At 43.1% G+C, this 25,131-nt stretch overlaps 1 protein-coding gene across 1 annotated transcript in view; it reads left to right on the top strand.

The window, feature by feature from the left end:
* LOC105186930 (lachesin) overlaps positions 1-25,131 on the top strand; it is a 302,984-nt gene that overhangs the window by 261,369 nt on the left and 16,484 nt on the right. The window contains exon 3 of the mRNA XM_025304681.1: positions 12,773-12,879. Coding sequence (XP_025160466.1) covers positions 12,773-12,879 — 107 coding nt within the window. The remainder of the gene's footprint in view (positions 1-12,772; positions 12,880-25,131) is intronic.

Below are 25,131 nucleotides of genomic sequence, written 5' to 3'. Positions count from 1 at the left end.
GCGGTGAAAAGTCATTTCTGTAAGCACGATTTAATAAAAAACAATTTCGACTTATTGATTTATGAAATTACGGCACGAATGATATCAGTTACTATCATATTATCATAAAATCATCATCGTACCATAAAATTTTTTTTATGATAGTGATGTTTAATATTTTTTATCTTTTAGTTTAATTACAAAATATTATTTTCTTATTAAGAATATATGTAGATGGATTCAGAACGAAAAATGCCATCTTGTTCCTCCATATAATAAATTTGATTGAAATTAATAATTAAGCCTGACATGGTTATTTTGTTAATTGTTAAAAATATTTCTTTTTATCTTAATCAAGCCTATTTTATTTTCTATAAAAATCGTACAATTTTTGCTTAGAAAGTTCTTTCCTATCTGCAACAATTATCGAGATAGCATAAAGGGGATGAAGTTTCACCCCTTAAATCTGAGCCATTGCCGATAAAAAAAATATGTGTCTAATTTTTGGCTACTCTACAAATATCTGCCAAGTTTCGTCGAAATCGGAGACACACACTTCGCGGGTATTCCTTGTGAGTGACTTTTCTCTCGTTCTTCGTAATTTGCCGCTTCTACGGCAATCGTTCGTGCTGCAACCGAGTAAACTTTTGACGCGAGTCCCACTGGAATATTTTGCACAGAACAGCACGCATCTCGAACGGAATAGCTAATCCGATAAGCTAAAAGCCGCTCGCGGGGAATTCGCGCGACCGATGGAGGAAAAGACCTCTGACGTAAAAGACCCGCTACCTCCTCGCAACTGTCACGTCGGGCAATTTCATCGCGCGCGAACGTCATCCATTTTCGTCAGGCGCGTAAAACTTGCGGGAGGCTCGCGCGAGCCTCCTCGATGTCGTCGCGTAACGAACGACGGGGCGAAGCGGCCCGAATAACAAGGAAAAGAGCAAGAGGCCCTCCGCGAACTCTCGGAACTCCTTTCGTCCTTTCGACCCGACTTGTCGCGCGCGTGTCCTTTCCCCGCACAAAATCCAATCCCGCGAGCCTTCAGCGAGCGCCGATGGCGCGCTATTATCTCGCCGCGACTCTTTCGACCCTCCGCCGACACCGGCGACGGATAAGCAGTCCTCACGAAGTGCGCAAATTGCACCCCTCGCCACCCCCCATCTCCCCCCCCCCTCCCGCGCTCGCAAGTTTACGGGAGAGATTTTCGTCGGGAGAAACTTCTTAATTGAGTGGGAATACAACGCGCGATGCGCGCTGCTTTTCCGCTTTCTCTTTTCCGCCGCATTCTCCCGCTTCTTTTCCCCCCTTCTCCCCCTCTCTCTCTCTCTCTCTCTATGCTTCGTATCCTTCGTATCCTTCGTATCCTATCGCGCGGCGCTAGTGCCTGTAAGCTCGTAACTCCGCGAGATGCACTTACGCCGGCTCGATACGAGCGAGCGAGCGAACGAGCGACGCATCGCGAGATAGGAATTACTGATTTCTCTCGGGCATCGATCGCGAGTCATTATTTCAGCGAGAAAAACGAATTTGCCTGCCCCGAGTCGCGATCGGACGATTCGTGTGGGAGGCGTGTCGCGAAAAAAACCGAGACGCCGTTTGCCGCGCGTCTCGGTCTTTCTCGCGCGGTTTTTTTTATCGCGCGATGACGGTTTTTATCGTGCATTTATTGCGGGAGAGATGTTAGAAGAGAGGCCGCAAAGTGTCCCGTTTTACGAACGTGCTTTTACTCTTCTCCGAATTTCTCATCGAAAAGTTCGTTAAAACCGAGAAAACACTGAGCGAAGAAGGAGGAAATTCGGACATTCTCGAAATTTCGTGTTAATATTCGCGGAAATTGTGTTCTAAAAGTGATGAGCCAGAGAGAGAGAGAGAGAGAGAGGGAGAGAGAGAGGGAGAGATCAAAGTAGACGAAAAGCAAAAATCCCTACGTCCTGTCTGTCAAAAAAGTATTCTTATATTTTTTTATAGAGTGAAACAATAGTGAGATGAACATCAATTGCTGCAAGAGACGAATGCGATATAAATAAATCAATTTACAGAATTTTTCAAGATGCATGATATATCGTGTGTATATATTTTACATGCGACCAACCTATCAGTCACTGCGGATCAACTTACCCCGCTATGAGGGCAGTTTGGCCACAATAACCAGCTTATTCGTGTATATTATATTATATCGCTCGCTGAGGAACCGAAATAAGAAACTTTCACGAGTCCTTGATAGCAGTCGTTTCGGTCTGTCAATGTATTTTTCAATAGCTTCCCGATTCATCCATGAAACAAATTTACGCGTCGTGAAAAGCTCATTAAACTCGTTAAACTCATGTCGAACTCGTGCCTGTCGCATAAACGTATCAAAGGAAATATGTAAAATCGATAGCCACTTCATTGGTCCGAAAGATGTCGCTCTACACGAGCGTGGAATCGAAACATTTTCGGAAAAATGGTGGAAATGCCACGGAAGAAACACGCTTAAAGTGTTCGCTTAACAAAAGTGCGTAATTATTTTATGCTTATCTCAGTACGTCTCTTCTGACGGCCGCTCGACTTATTCGTTGAACAAATTTACGAAGAACGAAGAATTCCTTCGCGTTGACTCCTAAAAGCCACCATGGCTGAAATTTCAGTCCGAGGGAATTTTGTTTCCATCTTATTAAGTGCTAAATTGTCCGCTGCAAACAATAACTTCCCCACCTCTCATCTGACCTTCAATAATAAAGAAACATATAATCGCATTTGTTTGACTCTTTCGATTTTTAACAAGGAAACCGTCGAAACTGCCTCTCACCGATTTTGAGTTTTGGATATGTTATAGAATATTAAAAAAAGTTAGACTCATATTTTTGTAGCGGCGTGTTTCAACGTTTAGTGGTAGAAAAAACCCCTCGAAAAAAAACAGAGTTTTTCATGTTTCGTAATTAACTCTTAAACTGCGAGGTATATGAAAAAGTGTTTCATACAAAAGCTGTGGAGTAATTTATATTCTTTAAAACGGTCTGCTCCAATTTTTAAAAGATGTAGAAAAAGATGTGGAGAGAAAAATTTGTAATACCCCCCTCTCGTCTCTTCTCATCATCTTTACAAATTTTTTTATGTTTTTGTAGGGACAAAAATTGAAAGACATTGAATACCAAATTCATTCACATACAAGGTGTCCAGGGTCTTTTAAAAAATTGTGAAGATTAATCAAATTAAACTGAGAAGAAAATGTATCATTTTGCAAAAATCGCAATAATTATTAAGTTGCTAATGATTGAAAATTTAGAGACTCTTTGACCTTGAAAATTTGCGACAGGTTCAAGATTCGGGATTCAAAGTTCAGTATACGCATATCTATCGCTAGACACAATAGTCATATAATTATAGGTTATGTCATTTTGAGCAAAAATGTCTTTTGCTATTTTGCAAACAAGTACGCAAATCTTCAAATCAACTAATGTCAATGATACTTGACTTTTCTCCTCAGTTTGATCCGATTAATCTTCACAATTTTTCCTTCCCAAAAGACACCCTGTATAATACTGCTGAAAGCTGGTCACGGTTGAATTTTTGGAAAATGACCTGATAACATCGCGCTGTAAATTCCATATTATAGGCAGTTAGGTATTAACTTGCGTTGTCTCACTTTACTTTTGCTATGCTTCATAACTGCTTTCTACATATTTCCTTATATTACAAAATGGATACTAATTAGTCCCGATGATACGATATGTAACGAGATAAAAACGTGAGCACGGACGAAGGACTCCGCAGAATCTCCTCATGGGAGATCGCTTTCGGCCAAATCTTTTATAGACTCGCTACATGATGGTTCTTGAAGTGTGGATTAAAAGTATCAACGAGCCGGAAGTCCAGTAATGGACAGTTTCCGCGCTCATTCATTTGCGAGACGTCGTACCGCGCGGAAACGGAGACAGAAAAGTTCCCCGCTGTCTAGCGGCGGCCATTGTGTGGCAGTTGGCGCGTTAATTGTTTGCGAAGGGCGGACGTCGAAATTCCAAAAGAAACATGTCAACCTGCTGTTCTCCGGCCGCCTTTTCGTGCACACCGCCGGCAGCGCGCGCGGCATTCTTTCTGCCGCGTTTCGCCTTTCGAAACAACTTTATGGAGACGCTTTAATTGCGCAATAAAAGCGCTGCTAGAGCGTAAACAAAATTTGCATTCGGTTTCGAGTCGTTGCTTCGCGCGCGATGGAAGATAAACGAACATTACACGCCCGGACTTAACATCGCGCGCTCCGTAAGATAGCGCGTCGGTTTTATTGTAAAGCGAGGCGGAGGGATTAAGTGATATTACTTCGCACTGTCCTTTGTAGGCGAGGACAATTTATGCGAGGCCGTTGTTCCGCATAAAGTGCAAGCGTTTCGACGGGGGACCTCTCGTCGTACTAATTTCATCGCTCTGTGCCCACAGGTGCCACAATTTGTAACGGATTCGCCCGGCTTCAAACTTCGATCGCGTTGGGTCGATCGCGGCTGCAAGATTCGCCTGTAACATTGAGACTCGATCCCTCCCAGCCGCGGTTTATTTCCAGTTTTGAGCGATTGTGTTTCGGTTTTGTCAGCCTATCCCGGGGCGCTTGAGCGAATTTTCGGGCTCAAATTCCAACGTCAGGTTATTCGCGCGGCTTCAAGGGGATGCCGAAGCGGATGGCGTAGTGCAAAAATGTCGATGACGAAAAGGTGATCGTGAAAACGTCGTGTCGAAATGTCCCGTCGCTGACAGAATCACGCTGTCTTTTTTCCTCGCACCTTTTGCAAACACATACCTCATGTAAATGCGTGCCGCTTGGTTTTGCCGTATTTAGCGAGAAACGCAAAACCACGCGTGCGTAGAAATCTTCCTCGTGTAGAAATTTTTCATGCACCTTTAAGCTTCTAACTACGTAGCAGAGGCGCGGCGCGACGTCCTTTGAAATTTTCCTCGACGATGTAAAGACGCACTCGGTGTGTATGCAAATCGCAAAATTTTTACGTACATGACAAATATTTATATATCAAAAGCTCGACATGTCAGTCTTGAAATCTTTTTCTGCCGTTCTCGTCACGTATCGAGAAATGCTTCCATTTATTCCTGCGCCCTCTTCCCCGCCCCGTCCTTTATCGTGCAAGAAGCATTTATGATTATTTACAAGTTACATATATAGCATAAAAAGTTACGGGAGAAAGTCAGTATTTTGTCGACAAAATTTTTATCTTGACATCTTTTAACGTGTTGTTGTCGGATGGATGACTGCTGCTTGCGCAAGTTTGCCAAACTTTGGGACTTGTATTTTTCTACTCGACTCATTTTCAATTTACTGCATTAAATGTGAAAGACTCTATAATACACAATCAACAAATTAGTAATAATAAGAGCCGGATGCAAGATCAAAGTACGTATAAGCAAAAAATGAATAAAATAACAAATGTTTCGAGAGTAACTTTAAACTTTTCTCAGTGTAGTTTAAAATAAATATAAATGCACGCGATCCGAACAATTTCTGTTCACATTTTTTTACGCTACGGACTGTCGCACCGCGTCGAATTATATTGTATATATTTGTTTTAAACATCGAGAAAAAAGAAGGTCCAAAATTGTGGCAAACGCCGAAGCGTTTGCTACCGATTTTATCTATATTTATATTTTATTGCAATAGGCGATATTTATTACACACTTTGGACTCTTACATTCTTAACTCGGCACTAATGAGCCTTTCGACACTAATTTCTTAACCATGTTTCAGTTTCACGTCAGTCCTTTACCGTTGAGCAAATTTTGAAGCTCCAAAGTCCGACGTTGAATTATTCACCCTACTCGACTCGCGTATCCAATTTACCGCCATTGCAGCTGGTGCAAAAAAGAACCTGCGTATCCTCGAAGCTCGATTCTCCTCATATCTTTATTTCCGTCGCGTATTTTTCGAAGAAGCGGCACGCCACTCGGCGCTCTGCGATTCGTCATCAAGCGCGTGTCAACAAACGGCCGCAGTGAACGGAAGTACGAAAATGGAATATTCTAACACGTCAAAGACTCGGCCGCGGCAGCAGCGACCGCATCGTGCAAAATTCAGCGTCAATGTCACCGGGTAATTCTATTTGTTTCAATTTATCCGGTCGCGGCGACGGGTTTAGCGGGGTAACAGAAATTTCGCGATGTGTTTTACAAAGGCGCCGAGTTACTCGGTGTTTATGTACACACGTCACTCCTCAAATATCCTCGTAAAATTCAGCCGGCGAAGTCGGCGCGGCGCGACGCGGCGCCATGATACGTCTTACATCTTCGTCATATCGCGACTGTAAAATTCATCCCCCAGGAGGAAGAGCCATTTTCCTTAAAGTATGGAGACCTCGTGCCGCGTTGCGACGAATTACAAACGCGCGCGCGCGCTTTCGTACCTGCGTGAGCAATTATATTAACGTCACGAAAGTGTCGTCGGAAATGTAGCACGCGGCTCCAAAGTGTATCATCCGCGGAGTCGCTCGCGCGGCTCTTCATCGCCGGTAAAGACGAGCCTTCGTCGACGTTTCGTTACGAACGAATAATCCTTCTTTTTCTTTTCTTTTATATATATGTGTGTGTTAGCGGCTCGCGCTCGAAAGAAGCGGCGGCCGGCGATCTCCTTCTCGACACGCCGCGGAAACGTCGAGGCGACACTCGCGACGAAACGCGAAGCGGAGCTAGGCGAGGCGAGGCGAGGCGAGGCGAGGCGGGGAGATATCGCGAAAGCATTTTTGCCCGCGTCTGTCACCGCGAGAATGTCAGATAAATCGATCAGCGAGTTTCATAAGACACGTTCTCCACCCCGCCTTCCATTTGGCCTCATAAAATTCACATAACCGAGTTACATTAGGCGATACAGCCCCACCGCCAGCCGCGAATTTAAATTCAATACGCGCGCGGCTTCTTCCCGCGAGCGCGCGCGCGCCAACTTTTCTCGTAAGTCAGTTTCTTTGTATCGTTCAGCGGGCCGCGGCGGTATCATATTGAATCTCCCTTTCTCTCTAACCCCCCCCCTCCCCCACCCCGAGAAGCGCGACACCTCCGCGTCTCGCAGTCGCAATTACATAATGGCCGTGTGACGCGTTGTGGCGCATACAATAATAATAATAACGCTGACAATAATCATTTATTAACGGGAGCGAGCCTCTTTGTTGCAAAACAATCGTCAAGAATGCCGCGGGGGCAGAAATCGAAGCATAAGAAAATTCCAGAGAGAGAGAGAGAGAGAGAGAGATAATGCTCCAGCTTTATTTCCCTCAAACCGAGACGAAGGTTGCAGTCGCTTCGTGGCAGAAAAATAAAATGTCTCTCTCTCTCTCTCTCTGTCTCGACCTCGTATTTTCGCATACGTTAATATCGGAGCAACCAAAGGCACAATAATAATGAATATATTGAAATGTTGCGCGGTGACACACGAGCGTCGTCACAACATCGTCTCCTCGATGAAAGCGCCTTCACATTGCGGAATTCTCCGAGTAAACATCAAATACACACATATACGCGCGCGCAAAAAGGAGAAGCCCTACGTGACGAAATCAGCTACTTCACGGCCCGAGAGAGCTTCGCCCGCAGCACAGAGAGCCGCGTGTGCTGTTTACAATGTCCATCGATTAGTGTCGAAGTGTCAACTCCGCGAGTATCACCCCGCGGGAATCTCAAATAGAAAAATTAATAGGGCTCTGGTAAGGGCTTGATTATTTTTCCCTAACATTAATCGGGTCCTAGTAGGGATAGAAAGACAAGGGCCCCATAAGATGTGTAACAAATGGTTTAACAGGTCCTTATAAGGCAATATTAATAGGGCTTTATAAGGAAATATTTTTATTATTACTTGAGTAAAAATATTCGTTCTTTTCATTCCAAGAAATTTAGACTGTAATTTCTTTACTTCTTTATATATAACCTTGTTAGCATACAACAAGAATTTTTTATTTTAAAAATATAGCATTCTTTACACATAAAAATCCTGCTACTGTTTTTATTAAAGTTTGCTGCATTTCAAAACGAAGGTGAAACTCGAAAAATCCTTGGAAAGGACTAATGAATATGGTAACTAATGAAACTAATAAAATTTGTTTTTAATTGCGGTATAATTAAAAAATCTTTAAAAGAACCAGATTGAGTGTACCTATTAAAACAATATATAAACTATGACAATTTTATTATATACTTCAGATTTTATTAATTTTCTATAACAAACTTTATTTTGTACATCTAAAGCATCCTTAAAAGATCTTCCCAAGGCTCACATCAGTTTTTCATGTTAAAGCTTTATTTCGTAAAATCTAAGGCACTCCTAATAAATTCTTCTCGGAGGCCCCCAACAATTTTCCTTATCAAAGCCTTCATTTGTAAAATCTAAAGTATTCCTAAAAGACCCATCTCGGGGCCTGATATGGTAATAATGAGGCGTCCTACTTTCACCCTTATTGGGGCCTTATACTTCATGAGAACGGCCCTAACAATTTTTTGCTCGGGATATCGCGACTATGATCGAGATTCACGCGGAATGTTACGGTGGCAGAGAAAAGATAAAAAAAAAGTGGGCAAATTCGCTCGAAGATAAGTGCTGAAAGTAACAGCGATTCAATTTCCGATATTAAATCCCCGCCATAACGCCTCCCCTCCTCTGCTTTAACCTCTCCAGTGGCGGCCTGCCGACCGCGACGAGGAAAAATATATAGTCGATGGAATTTCCATCACGTGGCTTGCCAATTTGCCGTATTGCCCTCCTTCCTCGCCCGTCTCCCCCCAGCGTGTGTGCTGCCGCCACAATTCCCGGATCTTAGCGAGACGCGATTGTTATTGTGCCGCCTTTTTGTGCGGGAGCGAATAAAACGTACCATTCGCAGGCGCGGCGCCTCCGTAATCAACAGGTCTGTTCCGAAATCAGAAACTTTCGGAAACTTTGGTTTTAGTCATGAGGTTGGCAGACCTTAAACTAGCTTAGATACTTTCCGTGATTGATTAGCTTGGACGTCACAGCCATGTACTATTTCTGTTTGCAAACTTTTGGCTATTAATTTTGCAACATTAGATAGAGAAATGGATAGATCTTCTGTGATTTGTTATCTTGATAACTGATCAGCTGATCAATCACGGAACGTATCTAGGTTAGTTTAAAACGTACCAACCTTATGCGACTAACGCGCGCGCGGCGCGGCTCTCCCGCCCCTCTCCCCTCTCGCGAAAATAACAAAGCAGCGTTCGCCCGCGCGGATTCGTCGTAAAAATATTACAGCACACTCGCGCACATAGGCGGATATTTCGGAAAATAGCGCACTATTTTACCGCGGGACAGGCGTGCGCGGCAATTTCGCTGTATCGTTTACAGGCCGAGATATACAGAGTGTCTTAAAAATACCGGAACCCCCGGATAACTTCGCGGGATCAAGTTTTCATGAAAAACTTTAAATACAAAAGTTGTAGAAAATCGGGTAACGGACTTGATGGTGATCTTGAATTTAACCTTGACCATGATCTTCAAGGTCATTTGGAGGTCAACTTGCGTTTTTTAAATAGGAACTCTTATTTTTTATTACACTGATTTTTTTCTACCAATTAATTTGTACCACTTTTGTCTAAAACATTTTTTTATTTGCCTAATATTTTTTTAGATATTTGAGGAAAACTTGATAACTTTTTCAATATTTAACTTACGATATCTCGTTTCCGTGATTGATCAGCTGATCAGTTATCTTGTTATCAAGATAACAAATCACAGAAGATCTATCCATTTCTCTATCTAATGTTGCAAAATTAATACGAACTATTGTGCGGAAGAAAATGTGGTACTAGACTTTCTTGCTTTATTTAATCTTAAGAATATATTGTTACAATAGCGCCCTGTTTCTGTTAATTTGATGATTTTGAAATTTCCAAAAGTCAGTAAGTTAACAAAAGTCAAGGCGCTATTGTAACAATAATATTCTTAAGACTAAATAAAGCAAGAAAGTACCATTTAGTATCACTTTTTCTTCCGACAAATAGTTAGCGAGATATCGTAAGTTAAATACTGAAAAAGTTATCAAGTTTTCCTCAAGTATCTCAAAAAATATTAGGCGAATAAAAAAATATCTTAGACAAAAGTTGTTCAAACTAATTGGTAGAAAAAAACAGTGTAATAAAAAATAAGAGTTCCCATTTCAAAAACGCAAGTTGACCTCCAAATGACCTTAAAGGTCATGGCCAAGGTCAAATTCAAGGTCACCATCAAGTCCGTTACTCGATTTTCTTTTGTTTTTCATAAAAACTTGATCCTGCAAAGTTATCCGGTACTTTTAAGACACCCTGTATATATGGGTCGGGATAAAACTCGCTGGCGAAACTATTTCACGTGCGACAGGTGTTAATTCCACGCTGATTACTTTTACACCATGAATGAACCGAATAAGTGCTATCGACTCGCGATGCCCGTTGCAATCCGCGAGATACACGCGGCGCGCGACGGACTGCCTATTAACGGGCATTTCCATTACGCGAATTAACTTTGAGCGCCGTTGCCGCGAGCGTAAGCGGTGATTCGATGTGACTATCTCGGTGGCGAGATGAAACTCGCTCAACTTGCGACTTGCTGTTGCTTAAATAGCTATTGTTTAAATAGCGGCCCATGACTCTCTCGTGAATCGGTGAAACATCCCCAGTTCGAGATCGTGTTGGAATAAAGTTGAAGTCACACGGAAATCGATTTGACATTTCTCGGATTTCGTCACGGTATCCGAACATGTCGCGCGGACTCCGATAATCTAGTCGTTATTCAGCTTACATTTTAACTCTTTGCATCCTGAATTAATTTACCTAAGACCTTATAAAATTCCTGTATAATATAATAGATTTGGTATATTATAAATACAAAGGATAAGAAAATAAATTTTATAACAGTTTAATGGTTAATTTGTAAGATGTCTCTTATAAATATCGACAGAAATGTAGGATAAAATATAGAAAAAAGTTCAAAAATATATGAACGTTTATATAGAGCGGTACTTTTGAATACCGTCGGGATATAAAGAATTAATCAAGTCGGATGGATGCATCCATATGTCTGATCGACTCGACTTGAAAATCAGGCCAACTAGATATATTGAAATCGTGCGAAATTCATCGTTCAACTTGACATTTTTTAAATTTCATCGCGATATCTGGAAGATATGCAGATGTCGACGATTTAACCCTTCTTATGTACAAATTAAATTAACAAATCCATATATCGACTTAAATATGTTACTAACTGAATATCAATTAAACAAATTTAAATCAAGTTGAAATCGTATGGAGAGAGAGAGAGAGAGAGATAGATTTAATATTTCTAAAACTTCATCACCATTAGAACACATGTTGATAATGTAGTTGTTATTCAGCTTACATTTGATAAATCGAAGCGATATATTATCCATATTATTATTATTATTATTTATTAATACATAAGAGGAAAAAAACACTCTTTGATACACATTATTTAAAACGAGTAGACTCACAATTAAAATAAATCAGTAAAGAAAGAGAAGATATATATATATATATAAAATTAAATCGTAGTATCGACTTACAACAACGAATACTTGATAAAAGTATAAATTATAAATTCCACAGAAATGAACAAGAGCGCGTTGAAGAATAATCAAGGTGCAAAATCAAGCGATAAACAAATGCGCATAAAAGCATATATCGATTTGATTTGAAGAGGGTACTAATTAAGAATTAATACATACTTGAATCAGGGTCAAGTTCGATTTCGTATTTCTAAGATTTCATCACGATATTAAGTATTATATGTAGATGTTGACAATCTATCCAGCTTACGTTACAAGTTGAATCGATACATCTGTATATCGACTCGGCTTGAATATAACGCAGACTAGACACCGACTAGATCATCGATGATCAGTCAACATCTGTATGATACCTTCTAGGTATCATATTTATAAAATCGTACGTCGACACAATGTTGACGAATGTCACGTGAATCTGTCGTCAAATCAGCAGCGCGATCAAATTTTCGATTCGATCGTCGCGACTTGCAGACCTGTTCGTCGCGACGACGAGTCAGTCGATTTCCTCAAGATCCAAGAGACGCGCGAAATTGCCCCGCAAACTCCAGCGTCGACTCGTTTGTCACTTTAAAGCGGTCCGCGGGATTAAAAAAAAACGAACGAAAACCAAAAAAAGAGGGAAAAAGGAGGGAGGAAAAAATCCGCCGGTACTTAAGCATTCGCGCTCAGTGCACGATGGTTCCTGTTATGAGATAGCTGTATGGACGCTCCATAACGCCAAACTTTCTCCACAAAGGCCCGTTTTTTTCCATGAATATATAACGCGACATAAAATATCCCGCGTGTGTCCGTGGCGTGGCGCGCGGTAAAAGCCGCGGGATATTTTTCGCGAAACTACCGCGACTCTTCCCGACACGCAGGATTTCCGTCGACAAAGCGCTCTTCGCGCGCGATATTTCGATCGGCCGCGGCGGCTCAAAGACGAACACGAGGACGTGCTTCGCGAATGCAATTACAATCGATCTCTCTCTCTCTCTCTCTCTCTCTCTATCTCTCTCTCTCTCTCTCTCACCCTCTCGAAAAATACTCGAAAGGCGCTGAAACTTTGACCGTTTCAACGCCATCGCCACCGCTAACACCGTAGCACGTGTGTTGCCGTTGGCCGAGCACTAAAAAGCTCAAAGAAAGAAGAAGTAGAAACTCAGCCTGGCGAGAGAGAGAGAGAGAGAGAGAGAGAGAGAGAGAGAGAGAGAGAGAGAGAGAAAGAGCGGAATCGCAGCCTATTGACGCGCAATCCTGTGTCTTGGTTGTTTCAGTGACGGGGCTAGAGCCAGACTTCGTTTACCCGCTGGAGAACGTAACGATCCCTCAGGGTCGAGACGCTACCTTCACCTGCGTGGTGAACAACCTCGGTGGATACCGGGTGAGTCCTTCCTCCTCCGCGAGCGGAGATCACTCTGGCAGCGGCAAGGCCCGGGTAACTATTTTACCATTAACCTGTGTCCGCCTGTAATGGACTACTACCTTATCTACTACTACCTGCTACTACTACTACTAACTCTACTACTACCACCACTACTAACTCTACTAATTCTACTACTACCACTACTACTACTGCACCACCTATATGCGCGCGTGCCTGCACCTTACAGCACTGCATTTAACTGCACTAACCGCCAGCTATGAAAAAAACGTATATGTATATACATATATATATACATATATACATGTATCACACCGCCGCAGCAGCCACTATCACCAAGCATCTCTCTCTCTCTCTCTCTCTCTCTCTCTCTCTCTCTCTCTCTCTCTCTCTCTCTCTCTCTCTCTCTCTCTCTCTCTCTCTCTCTGCATATATGACATCAATTTTCATCTACCAACCGATAGCAGAGGAGAGGCGCCGGCCGGCAACCGAACTTTCTCTCTCTCTCTCTCTCTCTCTCTCTCTCTCTCTCTCTCTTGTTTCTCTCTCTCTCTCTCTCTCTTGTTTCTCTCTCTCTCTCTCTCTCTCTCTCTCTCTCTCTCTCTCTCTCTCTCTCTCTCTCTTCACGTCCCGTTACTACTCGTTTTCTTCGCTCACCTCGCCTCGCCGAAGGAGGTGACTCTTCGATCAACAAAATTTCCCGCGAAACGGCTAATGACGTCTCGCGCGCGCGCGCACGCGCCGGAAAAATGCGGCGCATTCGCCTCTTATCAGCCGCGAGTCTCCGCGGCAGCCGACCCTCCGGTGATCGCTGACTATCGCGGAACGACCGCGTGCCGAAGGCTTTCGCGTTTCGCTCGTGTGTTACCGCGATTCGTCCATGAGAAAGCAACGTCGATCAAGCGCGTTTAGCTCGCGATCAATTCGCGTTTCCCCCCTCTTCTCTCTCTCATCTCTCTCTCTCTCTCTCTCTCTCTCTCTCTCTCTCTCTCTCTCTCTCTCTCTCTCCCTCTCTCTCTCTCTCTCTTTCTCTCTCTCTAATCGAGCGCTTCATCGAATCAGCCTCGCATTGGTCGGCGCAATCCCGTAGCGAACTCGCGGAGGCGCGCGGAGTGAGCGCGCAAGTGGATTTATCGATAACGATGTATCGCGATCGTGAATATTAGCGCGGTATAGAGAAGATAGAATTTATATTCGGATCGATCCCTCCCCCCCCCTCGCAAAGCCCGCGCAGCTCACCTTTGTCCCTTTTGAAAAGAATTCGAATCGCGAGAGAGCCTGAATAGATGCAAGCTCTCTCCCCTCCCCCCCTCCTCCCCGTCCCTCCCCCTAGCCCGCTCCGCGATCCATCGTTGCAGCTATTGTTTTTTTCCGACAATGGCTTCCGGGCACATTGCCGGCCCTATTTCCACGGGGTTGTACCTCGCAGAAAAGACTACGTCCGGCACATAGTGACACGTTATGGCTCCTTCGATTTCTCGCCGCAGACGCTCGACAATGCCGCAAAACACGGATAAAAGAGCGCGAGTTGGGATATTTTTCGCGGGCGGCGCGGCGGGGCGAATTCGCGAGAAAAATCCCGACGAAGCCGACGGGACGGTGATTAAGCGAACGGTCAAACGGCGAAGGAGCGGCGCGAGGCTGCCGCTGAATTCGCGCGGGAGAAATACACCTGTGCGTCCATCCTCCTCCCCCTCCGTCGCATAGAAATTTCTCAGGATTTTCTCGGGTATCACGCGGAAAAGTATTCCGTAGTGACGACTAGAAATTTTCACCGTCACGTGACGTTCGGTTGCGAGAACAGGAAATTCTCTTCCCTCGAGCGGGGGAAACTGGCCACGTCTGCTTTCGGTCAGAGGAACTCAAATTTTCCGTCTTGAAAATATATCAGGTGTACGCGAAAGTTTTAGTCCTTTCTTTAGCCCCTTAATGTGTGGTTATTTTAAATTGAAATATTTTCCCGCCATTTTTCTTAATAAGATTGATATTGAAAAATCAGAATAGATACGTGGAAAATTTTCTGGCGTTTAATCAGAATCTCGTTGGGATCCAATCAACGAAACATTGTGTTTGCTTTAAATGTAGAGCTTTGCATACGTCGTTTAATATTCAAAAATATAACACACATTGCTTTATATTCGTAAGACATTAATAATTTATCTTGAAGAGAGGTCGAGCACAAAATACTCGAGATAGTTTGAACATGTTTACGCTTTCAAAGTATTGGGTTGGCAACTAAGTGATTGCGGATTTTAAATAAGAATGAAAATTCAAAATTTTTAATTTGCTTTTTTAAATTTTTTCAATGCATGTATGCGATATATTCAGCTTCTCTGCAATATCACGTGTTGTGCTATGACGATCTGAATCGATAATGGCCTTGATATGGGTCTCATCGACTTCAACTGGATGGCCAGATCGTTGAGCATTTTTCAATGAAAAATCACCAGAACGAAATCTGGCAAACCAAATTTTGACACTGCCTTTCTTTCAAGGCTTCATTCCCATATACGGCACATAACTTCTCGCGTGCTTGCGATGCGTTCTTGCCTTTTCGGAAATAATACAATAAAATATGTCTGAAGTGCACGTCTTGCTCTTCCATTTTTAAATTGGGATAAAAACAAAATTAAAGAACTAATCGATATAATTTTTGTACTAAATGAAAGGTAGAAGTCCAAACAATAAGAAAAAAATATAGGTTAGGTACTTTGAACACGTTAACGAAACAAAAGAAAGTGTAAAATCCATCTGTCGACAAAATCCGCAATCAGTTAGTTGCCAACCCAATATTTAGATACTCAGACAGGCAGTTTCCAGGTATTTGGTTCGACATAAATATAAGACAGAAATCGGAAAGGAGAGAAGACTTTGGAAAAGCGCGTATTCGGCAGAGAAGATAGATGCTCTGTTTGGCCGCTTAGAATTGCATTCGCGAAACATTACGCTGATCCGAGATCTCTCCGTAGATTTCTCAAGCGCAGCATCTATCATTTCGTTGGGCAGCCAGAATGAGGATCCCAATTAGATTCCATCTTGTATGCGGGGACTTGAATCCGCGTAGACTTCGGTAAATCGAGCCGAGCAGCTCAATTAGATCCCGAGAAATGTTCTATGCTGGTCCTTTGTTACCGAATGAGATATCGATGTCGATGTTGCGACGCGTAAGGTTCGTGTCACACACTCGCCGCTAAATAGCGAGCTGTTAAGAGTGTGATTTAGTTTTGTGCGACATACTTTTGCGTGACTTAGTTTCTATTCTCAGAAACTGATTTACTTAAACAAGATAATGTGCGAATACCTCAATCGAAATATTCCCCTTCGCTTTCTACAACTTTTTCCCATCTCTCTGGCAAGAGATGGATCCCGCGACGATGAAAAGATTCTTCTTTGGAGCTGATCCAATTTTCAACAAATTTTCGCATTTGTTCCAAGTTATGAAAGTGTATCCCCTGGAGCATGTTGCATCGACCGGGACAAGTGATAATCGGATGGAGCAATGTCTGGAAAATACGCGAGATGCCCAAAACTTGCCATTCCAGCTGCAAGCGTTTGCTTCACTGATAATGCAACATGAGGTCAAGCATTGTCATGAAGAAGGATCACTCTGCGTCGTTTACTTATAATTGCGTTTATTTATAATTGGTGATCGTCTTTAGTCCAGTGCTCGCTTCAGTTTGTATAATTGTCGAGAACGATCGGCGGTGACAGTTTCATTCGAATTCATAACAGTTCATAGTACACAGTTCATAGAACATCTTCATAGTCCTACCAAATACACAGCGATACCTTTGAATCGTGAATATTGCGCCTCGAAGTGGATGTTGCTGGTTGGCCTGAATCAACCCATGATATCTTTCGTTTGGGATTATCGAAATAGATCCACTTTTCATCCCCAGTAACAATTCGGACAAAAAACTCTTCATTTTTGCCTGCCGATCAACAAAATGCAAATGATCAACCGGTTCGCAGTGGCGTTTTCCGATAATTGGTGTGGAATCTGCTTTTCTTCTTTGTGAATCTTTCCCATATCACGTAAACGTGTCGTAACTCTTGCACGACCAACATTTAATGCTCCGGCAAATTCTGAAGTGGATCGTGCCGGATTTTCGTCCAATAATGCCTGCAAATGTCTCTGCATTTTCAAGCTCTTCTGCTTGCCCCGAACGATCTTGTTAACATCGAAATCACCACTTTTGAATTGTCCAAAGTCTAAACCAATATTCACATGTCTCAATTGATTCCATCAATTGATGGATTATCGCCCTAAGTTTCTATCCAAATTCAATGACCCTCGTTTTCTTCTGATTGAAAAGCAAAAGCAACGCATGTCGGAAATGTTCTTTAAGAAGCTCCATTGTCAAGATGGTATTAACACGATTTTCACCGCGTCTATTGTTAGCAAATGACCAAGTATCACGGATGAGTATCAAGGAAGCATCAAGAAACAGTAGCTTGAAGTCTCTCCAACAAAAGTGACATTAGGGCTATCTTTAGCGAAACCCTCAACACTAAATCACGCTCCTAACAAATCCCGACGACGAAGGGAAGATCGCGAGCCAAGCCGGCGAGCGTAGCCGAGCGCGTTAGCCGCGTAGCTTGAAATTGATTTCGCGCGAGCGCATCCCCCTTCGATGCGGCGTATTAAGCGCTTTAACGGCTCCACTTGTTGAACCGATGACTTCCCGATAGCCGCCGAGACCCGCCCCGGCTCCGCGCTCGAGTCGTGGAGGAGAATTCCCGTCGCGGAAAGAAATTCGGCGACGCGGTCGCCCGGGCGCGAACCTGCGCAGAGCCGTCTCTCGCGTAGGTTTTAATTAAACTCGGCACTCTGTCGGAGTTTATAACTTGTTGGGAGATGCGATTATCCTTCCGGCAATGCGCTCGCCCGCGTTTCAACTTCTTTCCTGCAGCACCGCCCGCCCGGACGATTCTCCGCGCGTCTGGGAGTTTACGCTCTTTCCTAATAAGGATCATCGCGCGCGCGCGGTCGTTTCCTCTTCTATTCTTTCGCTTCGCGCGCTCCTTCGCGATATTATTAAGCGAATGTGGCGCGAGATTTTGCTTCAAGCAATTCGGTCGTTTCGCAGTGCGGACATTGTCGTCACGTAAATAACAGCACTGCCGGGAGAGAAAGAAAGGAGTGAAAAAGTCAGCGATACTGGGCCCAAACTGCAAACCTTTAGAACTTAACGGATTATCTTGTATTTTAACTAAAATAATGACGGGAACATGGCAAAAATGAATCAAGAGGGTCCAAATATTGGCTACTCAAGGTAATGGGTGGACAGACTTCACCCATTGGGTTTTATGCTTAGACTACGTGAGATACTATCAGAGTAACGTATATAAAGGAAAAAGAATAATATGAAAGTCATGTAAAGTTCAAGAAAGAGCGATTGTTTGAACAAAATTTTTTGAAGACAGTCATGCGACTCCATACTCATTACTTTCGCAGTATTTTACGACTCCAAATTGGATGTGAGTGTGGATGTAAGTGTGCGTGCGCACACTAATTCTCGACCGGCGATTTAATTGCGGACAGTTTTTATCGGTCGTTTTCACGGCCACTGCTCGCCGTTTAAGTTCTGATATATTCGAAGAGTCGTTTCTGCGATTACCTTTTGAATGTCAGTTTATTGCGAGATTGTTTACTTATATTATGCATAGAGAAGGAGTTTGGAGTCGCAAAATACTGTGGGAGCGACGAACCGCGGGGTCTCCGCTCTCTGTGCAAGACACACACACACACACACACACACGCACACGCACGCTCATACCCACACTCACACCCACACTCATACCCACACCTAAGCACCTAGAGCCTTGAACACGCATAAGGAAGGAGTTGTGAAATACTGCGAAAGTAATGAGTGTGGAGTCGCATGATTCTGTCTTTAAGAAATTCTTTTCAAACAATCGCACTTTCTTGAACTTTTACATAACTTTCATGTTATTCTTCTTCCTCTATATACGTTACTTTAATAGTATCTCACGTAGTCTAAGCATAAAATCCAATGGCTTAAGTCTGCACGGAGAAAAATATCAGAAATGTCCGATTGTTAATTTTGTTATCCGATCAAATACACCGGATATTTGATCGGATAACGAAATTAACAATCGCATATTTCGGGTACTTTTCTCAGTGTGTCCATTCATTACCTTAAGTAGCCTGTATTTGGACCTCCTTGATTCATTTTTGCCATGTTCCCGTCATTTCTTTTTTGGTTAAAAAATACTGTCTTACAACTACTACTGTTGTTGATACTCCGTTGATGATAATCCGTTAGGTTAGGTTAGGTTCGCAGTTTGGGCCAATATCGCTGACTTTTTCACTCCCTTCTTTCAAGCGTGAAGCAGCGCTTCGTCCCGATCTTCTTTTTATCGCTCATTCGTGTAGCCCTTCACACACAGCCATTCAATGAGATGATCGTGAGAAATAGCACGGCGGCGTGTTCGCTGGAGAATGCGAATCGTGTATCCACATTCGTTTCTGTCTTAATTTTGGTATCCAGGAATGAAGAGTTATTCGTCGCCACGTTGAAAGTACCAAAGTTCCGAGGATACAAAAGTTCCGTTCCATCCCGCTTGGAGAAAACCGCGTTAGGATTTGGATGTTTCCAAATCTCCCCACGAAATTGTGCCAGAAATAAGAGACTCCTAAAGCCACTCGGGAACGTCATAGCAATTCCCCCGCGTCGAGAGGATTCCTTCCTCGTTGCGCGACAATACATTTCCGTCGAAGAGACTAAACGTCGCGAGATAAGAAAGATTAAAAAAACATGAGTCTCTCTCATGAGACGACTCTTCGCCCCGAAGAATTCACGTCGCACGTGGGCAGACGAAATTCTCGCGTTAATTACGCGCGAATTACACCGCGAGAGTGTTCACGTTCGCGAATGCAGGAAACATTATACGCGCATCGTCTCGCGTCAAGTTTCAAATCGTCGGCCATTCGTCCGCAAGCGTGAAATTGCTTCTCTCCATTAATAGCGTTCTCGGTGTATTTCGGCGAACGAGCACGAGAAGCGGAATTACTTGGTAGCCATAAAAGTTCATGCGGTTTTGTATATTAAAAATTAAACAAGAGCAGGAATTTTCGGAAAAAATGTTATACTGATAAAAAATGTTATAATTGATATACGAACAAATAATTGACAACTTTTCGTTGTCAATAACGAAGGATCTCCCTGAACGTGTCGCATCTTCAGACGACCCCATCGCCAGAAGAAAATTTTTCAAACCACTTCTGTACAGCCACAGAGTTAGTACAAAATATATTAAAAAAAAATAACAAAACATGCTTTTTTGTTCCAAGCGCAAAACTGTTTTTATGTTTTTAAAACTGTTTTAAACACATATGCGTTTCATTTTCAGTACAGTTTGAATACTTGATTTCTGATACAGTTTATAATGCAGTGAATGTTTTAATATATACAATAAAACAAAAACTTTATTTCTGGGAATTCACAAAAGATAATTTATTTAACCGACTACGTGCCGAACTGCATCGGAAAAAATGTTTTTAATCATTTCATTTGAATAAACTATATACAAACAAAATGTGAACCATTAAGTAAATATATATATATATATATAGTATATACATGCATACATAATAATTATTTTTTAACAATCGTGCAATAATGTACATATTCGTGTGTAATATTGTAATGTGCAAAGAGCATGGAAAAAAAATATTTTGTAAAAAGATCAAATTTATATCATCGATAATTAATTTTACGTCCGGAATTTATATTAAACACTTAAAAAATATCTAAAAAAGTCTATGTTTAATTGTGTTTAAAACATTTTTAAAACTTTCGTCGGGAAGTCTTACGACATACTTCTGCAACTTTTGGCCCGAGTTTCAATTCATAAAGCAAACACGCTCGAATTACGCTCGATTCGACGGACATTTTAAAAGAGTGAACAATCGCAAACCGAGAGGTCACGCCATGTCAAAGTTCACAATTAACTCACGCGAATCTGTGCCGTGTGATTCGCACAAGCACGCGCGCCCGACGAGAAATCTCTCAACGACATTCGACGACTCATCGCATCGAATTCGAGGGAAAACCGCACGAACTTTTTTGCTCGCCTAATATTTCGCTACTGTTCAACGCCGCGCTACCCGCGTAGGGTTGCCAAGTCCAAAAGTTAAAATTACCGGACACTTCTTCTTTGGTAACAAACCCAAACCGGACTAAACCGGACAGAAATAATAATCATAACGTTACATTAAATACAAAATATGACGAGAATTTATTTGCAACATTAATTTCCAAACAATTTTATAAACAAGATTTGATTGAATAAAATAATAAACTATTGCTTTTTTGATATATATGGAACGATGCATCGGCAGATCATCTACTAGATGGCTTTTCGTGGCGCTCGATCGTTTGTAGGCGCTTGAAACGGAGAAATGTTGCTAAAATCTGGACTCTCATTCCATCGATTGGATATAACTTAAAAACCGGACGTATGACGTCCGGTTTGACTTATTAACCGGACACTGGACAAGACTTCTGAAAACCTGACAGTCCGGGTGAAAACCGGCTAGTTGGCAACCCTATACCCGCGGGCTATCTCGCGCGAATGAGAAAAACGGAAGGAACACGAGGAGCCGCGGAACTTCGTTTCGTCGATATCGCGCAGTTATCGCAGCGGAAAAGCGAAAAAGAGCGGAAGAAAGAGTGCACTCGGCCATGTTCTCTTTCGTCATCACCGCGACATCATGAAAGGGGCAGATCGGAGAAAGGGATGGCTTTTCGCGAGGAAGCTTGGTCTGTATATATTCATCGTGAGTGGGACGAAATGTTCAGAATTGCGCAACACAAGTGCTTCTCCTTGCGTTCCATTAAAATCGCAAAGGCACCGCTATCAGGCAAAGAGAGGAGAGCGCGTCTCGAGATCTTGCGTCTCCTTCGTGACTGAATAAACTCGAGTAACACGTCGCCAGTTGGAACAAAGTCCCCCCCCCCATCGCGTGGATCGCATGGCCGGAAAAAATCATCGGCCGAGCACGTTCTCTGCACGATTCTGAACCGAGCGCGAGGACGTGGAAGGAAGCTCTCGCCTCTCGCGAGGATCAGGAGCGGCAGGATCGGCCTGATGGAGGAAATTCCGAAAGCGCGGCGCGTATCGCGCAAATCCGGCGGGACGCGCGTCGGTTTATCGTCGCGCGATCGATCAACATGGCGGATCCACTCACGGACACGGCCCACTTCATTAATCCGCGGCTTGATTTCGATCATTAGGAGAAACACTCGACGCTCGCGCAGTCATTAGTCACACACGGCGGTCGGTTAACGAATACACGCCGGTAATACGAGCGAATGACGCGCGTTTCGTTATCCGAGCCGGCATCTCCCACTCTCCCTCCTCCCTCCCGGAGAGAAGACCGTATCGCGTCGCGTCGATCGGCAAAACGCGACTGCTGAAGGATAATTAACCCGCGGGAGAGCCGAAAGAGCAGCTCGGCCGGCCTTGTCGGCCTCTCGACGGCCGCGCGAGAACTTCGGCAGGCTTCCCCGAGAATTTCACTCTTCATTGACTCGAATAATCATCGACATTAACCCTTTAACGCCCGACTTTTTTTATAAGTGTTTTAAGGATAAAATTTGAGCCGTTTTGAACTGAGATTATAAGTAGTGATAACCAAAAAAATATCAGAATTTTATATTGGTTTTTTTTTATCGTTCGTTTCTTGTTTGTTGGTAAATATGACTTGGATCCTAAAAGCATACACGAAATGAGCAATCTATACAGAGAAAAATGAAGGGTGATCTATACGACATAACTCTGATAGTCAGAGCTTGACATTTTTGAGCTGAAACTTTATTACTATATTTGCGAGTGAAGTTTATCATTCAGAGCGTCGAGCTTACTATTTCAGAAGAATATCTTATAGATCACCATTTAGATAGTCAACCGTCCCTCCATTTTTCGCCGCATAAAAAGCGTTGTAGGTCGCCAGGTTTCACGAAAATAGATTGATTTCTTGATTTTTGTGTCCGCCATATTGGATCCGCCATTTTGAATTTCTGTATTCCTGTAATTTCACATTTTGCATCTGAGAAAGCTTCCAAATGTATAAAATTATAACAGATACCAATTTATTCATTTACAGTGCACTTCTAGATGTCAGTAACAATGCTAACTATGCCTACTTGGAATTTGACAAAACATGTTATCATCAAAACTCAGCTGAAAACAGACTAAATTGAATCTACATACAATCTATATGCCATTTTTTGGAAGAAGAATTCACCTTCACAGTGATGCAAAGAAAACGAAAATATCTCCCTTTTCGCTAAGTTATGGATTCTTAAATGCGTTTCTGCTAACTATAGTAACCAGTAGGCGTTAAAGGGTTAAACGGCGCCGAGCCGAGAAGCTGCGCTTCTCGAGCACTTGAGTGGCCCTGCGAGCGCTCTGTGAGCGGACCGCCGCGAGTCGCGCGAAATCCGAGAGCCTGGTATCCGGCTTTTTCGCTTGTTAGATTTTCCGAGCTTTGACGCTTAATCGCACCCGCTGGAAAAGCAACGATTGTAGTTTCGACGATTGGCCCAGGCGACAGCATTCTTCTTCTTCCTCTCTTTGCCGTTACTTATGTTGCATCGCCTCGCGAAAGTTCGTCGCTCCTCCCTCGAAAAAGAGGCATCGGCATAGTCTCTGCGAGGTACAAAAGAGCGATCGCGAAAACGAGTTGAAATTAAACTTCGAACGAACAAATGAGCGATGACAAAATTCCTTCGATATCCGTCAACCTCCATGAAATGGGTATAATTTCACCTTTAATAACTTACGAGATTGCAACTGTGTTTGATAATAATGGCGTATGAGAGGCAAAGTACATCGTTAAACAGATTGATCTTTCCATTCGCTAAAATTGTTCGATTTCATTTGCTCAAATTTCAAGACACGCATATCACGGTGAATAAAAGCAATCGGCATGAGTGGGAGATCAGTTGAAGTACGCTAAATATGTTGAAGAAAAAGAGAAGCTCCCTCGACGGACACCGAAACAATTCAGCCAAACGCGAATCGGAATCTCGGGAATTAAGTCGGCTTGAGACTCGCCGATTGAACGAACGACAATTCGCCGTGCGACGACGACGAGTCGCGAGCGGGACGTCACGAGGCTGCGTCTCGTGCACAAACAGCCTGACACAAAACGGATTCTGTCGCCTGGGTGGACGGGCACACCCGAGAGTCTAGAGACGAGGAGCTCGAAAGATACTTGAAAACAGGAATGATGGGCATGAACCGATGACAGATTGTAAAACCGATAACATGGAGCACAGGTGCAATTACCTTCCGCCGCTTCGGGCACATTCGTGCGAAAAAACGAACATGAGCACAGACGAGTCCGACGTCTCATAAAGTCGCTGAACCTCGCTCGCGCGATATACAAGCACGTGAGATCTCGCGGTTTCCCCACCGCCGCGTCTACAGGGTGTATCTGAACTCTGCCGGCGAGCTCGCGAGACAGGGGGTTCCATACGTTGAAAAGTAAATAAAGAAGTCTCCATGCAAACGTATGTCCGCGAAAGCTTGCTTTTTGAGACACACGGCTTGCGGCAAACGGCAACAACGAGGGAAAATGCGAAATCGCGATAAGCGGAGCACGTTTCTTTGCATGTTTTATTTTTCAAGGTAATATCTATGAATTTTGATAATCTGGAGATATCAACCGAATCCACACTGCTGCCGTTCGCGTCGCGGGAATGAGATTAAAAAAAAAGCGTATTACTTTGGCAAATAGAGCAGAAATTTTTTTGCGGCAGAACGAGTCTGGCTACTCGATCGTAAAACACGATTTAGTGAGCAAGAAAATATGTTTCTCTGAAATTGTGCGGCAACTGTAGCTCAGCGACGAAGCGTTTTTGAGGACATACGCATTTATTCAAGATACTTTTTTACTAACTTTTTGTCACGTAAAATCTATTCTGTGGGTTTGATCGCCGGGGTGTTCAGATACGCCGCGTATCTTGCGACGGGCAATGTACACCGAAGCATTACTCTAACAAGGAACATCCGTGTGAAGTGTACGTCTGATTTCGATGAAACTTGGTATATTTGTAGAGTAACCAAAGACAAGGGACCCATTCTTTTTGTCGGCAACGGTTCAGGTTTAAAGGGTGAAACTGTTCCTCAAAGTTTCATCCCCTATCTTGATAATTGTTGCAGATAGGAAAAAACTTTCTGAGCAAGAATTGTACGATTTTTTTATGAAAAATAAAA

The sequence above is a fragment of the Harpegnathos saltator genome, unplaced genomic scaffold (genome assembly GCF_003227715.2).
Source record: "Harpegnathos saltator strain DR-91 unplaced genomic scaffold, Hsal_v8.6 scaffold636, whole genome shotgun sequence".
Taxonomy (NCBI): Eukaryota; Metazoa; Arthropoda; class Insecta; order Hymenoptera; family Formicidae; genus Harpegnathos; species Harpegnathos saltator.
The sequence above is the reverse complement of the archived record's forward strand: the minus strand, read 5'-3'. Positions and strand labels throughout refer to the sequence as shown.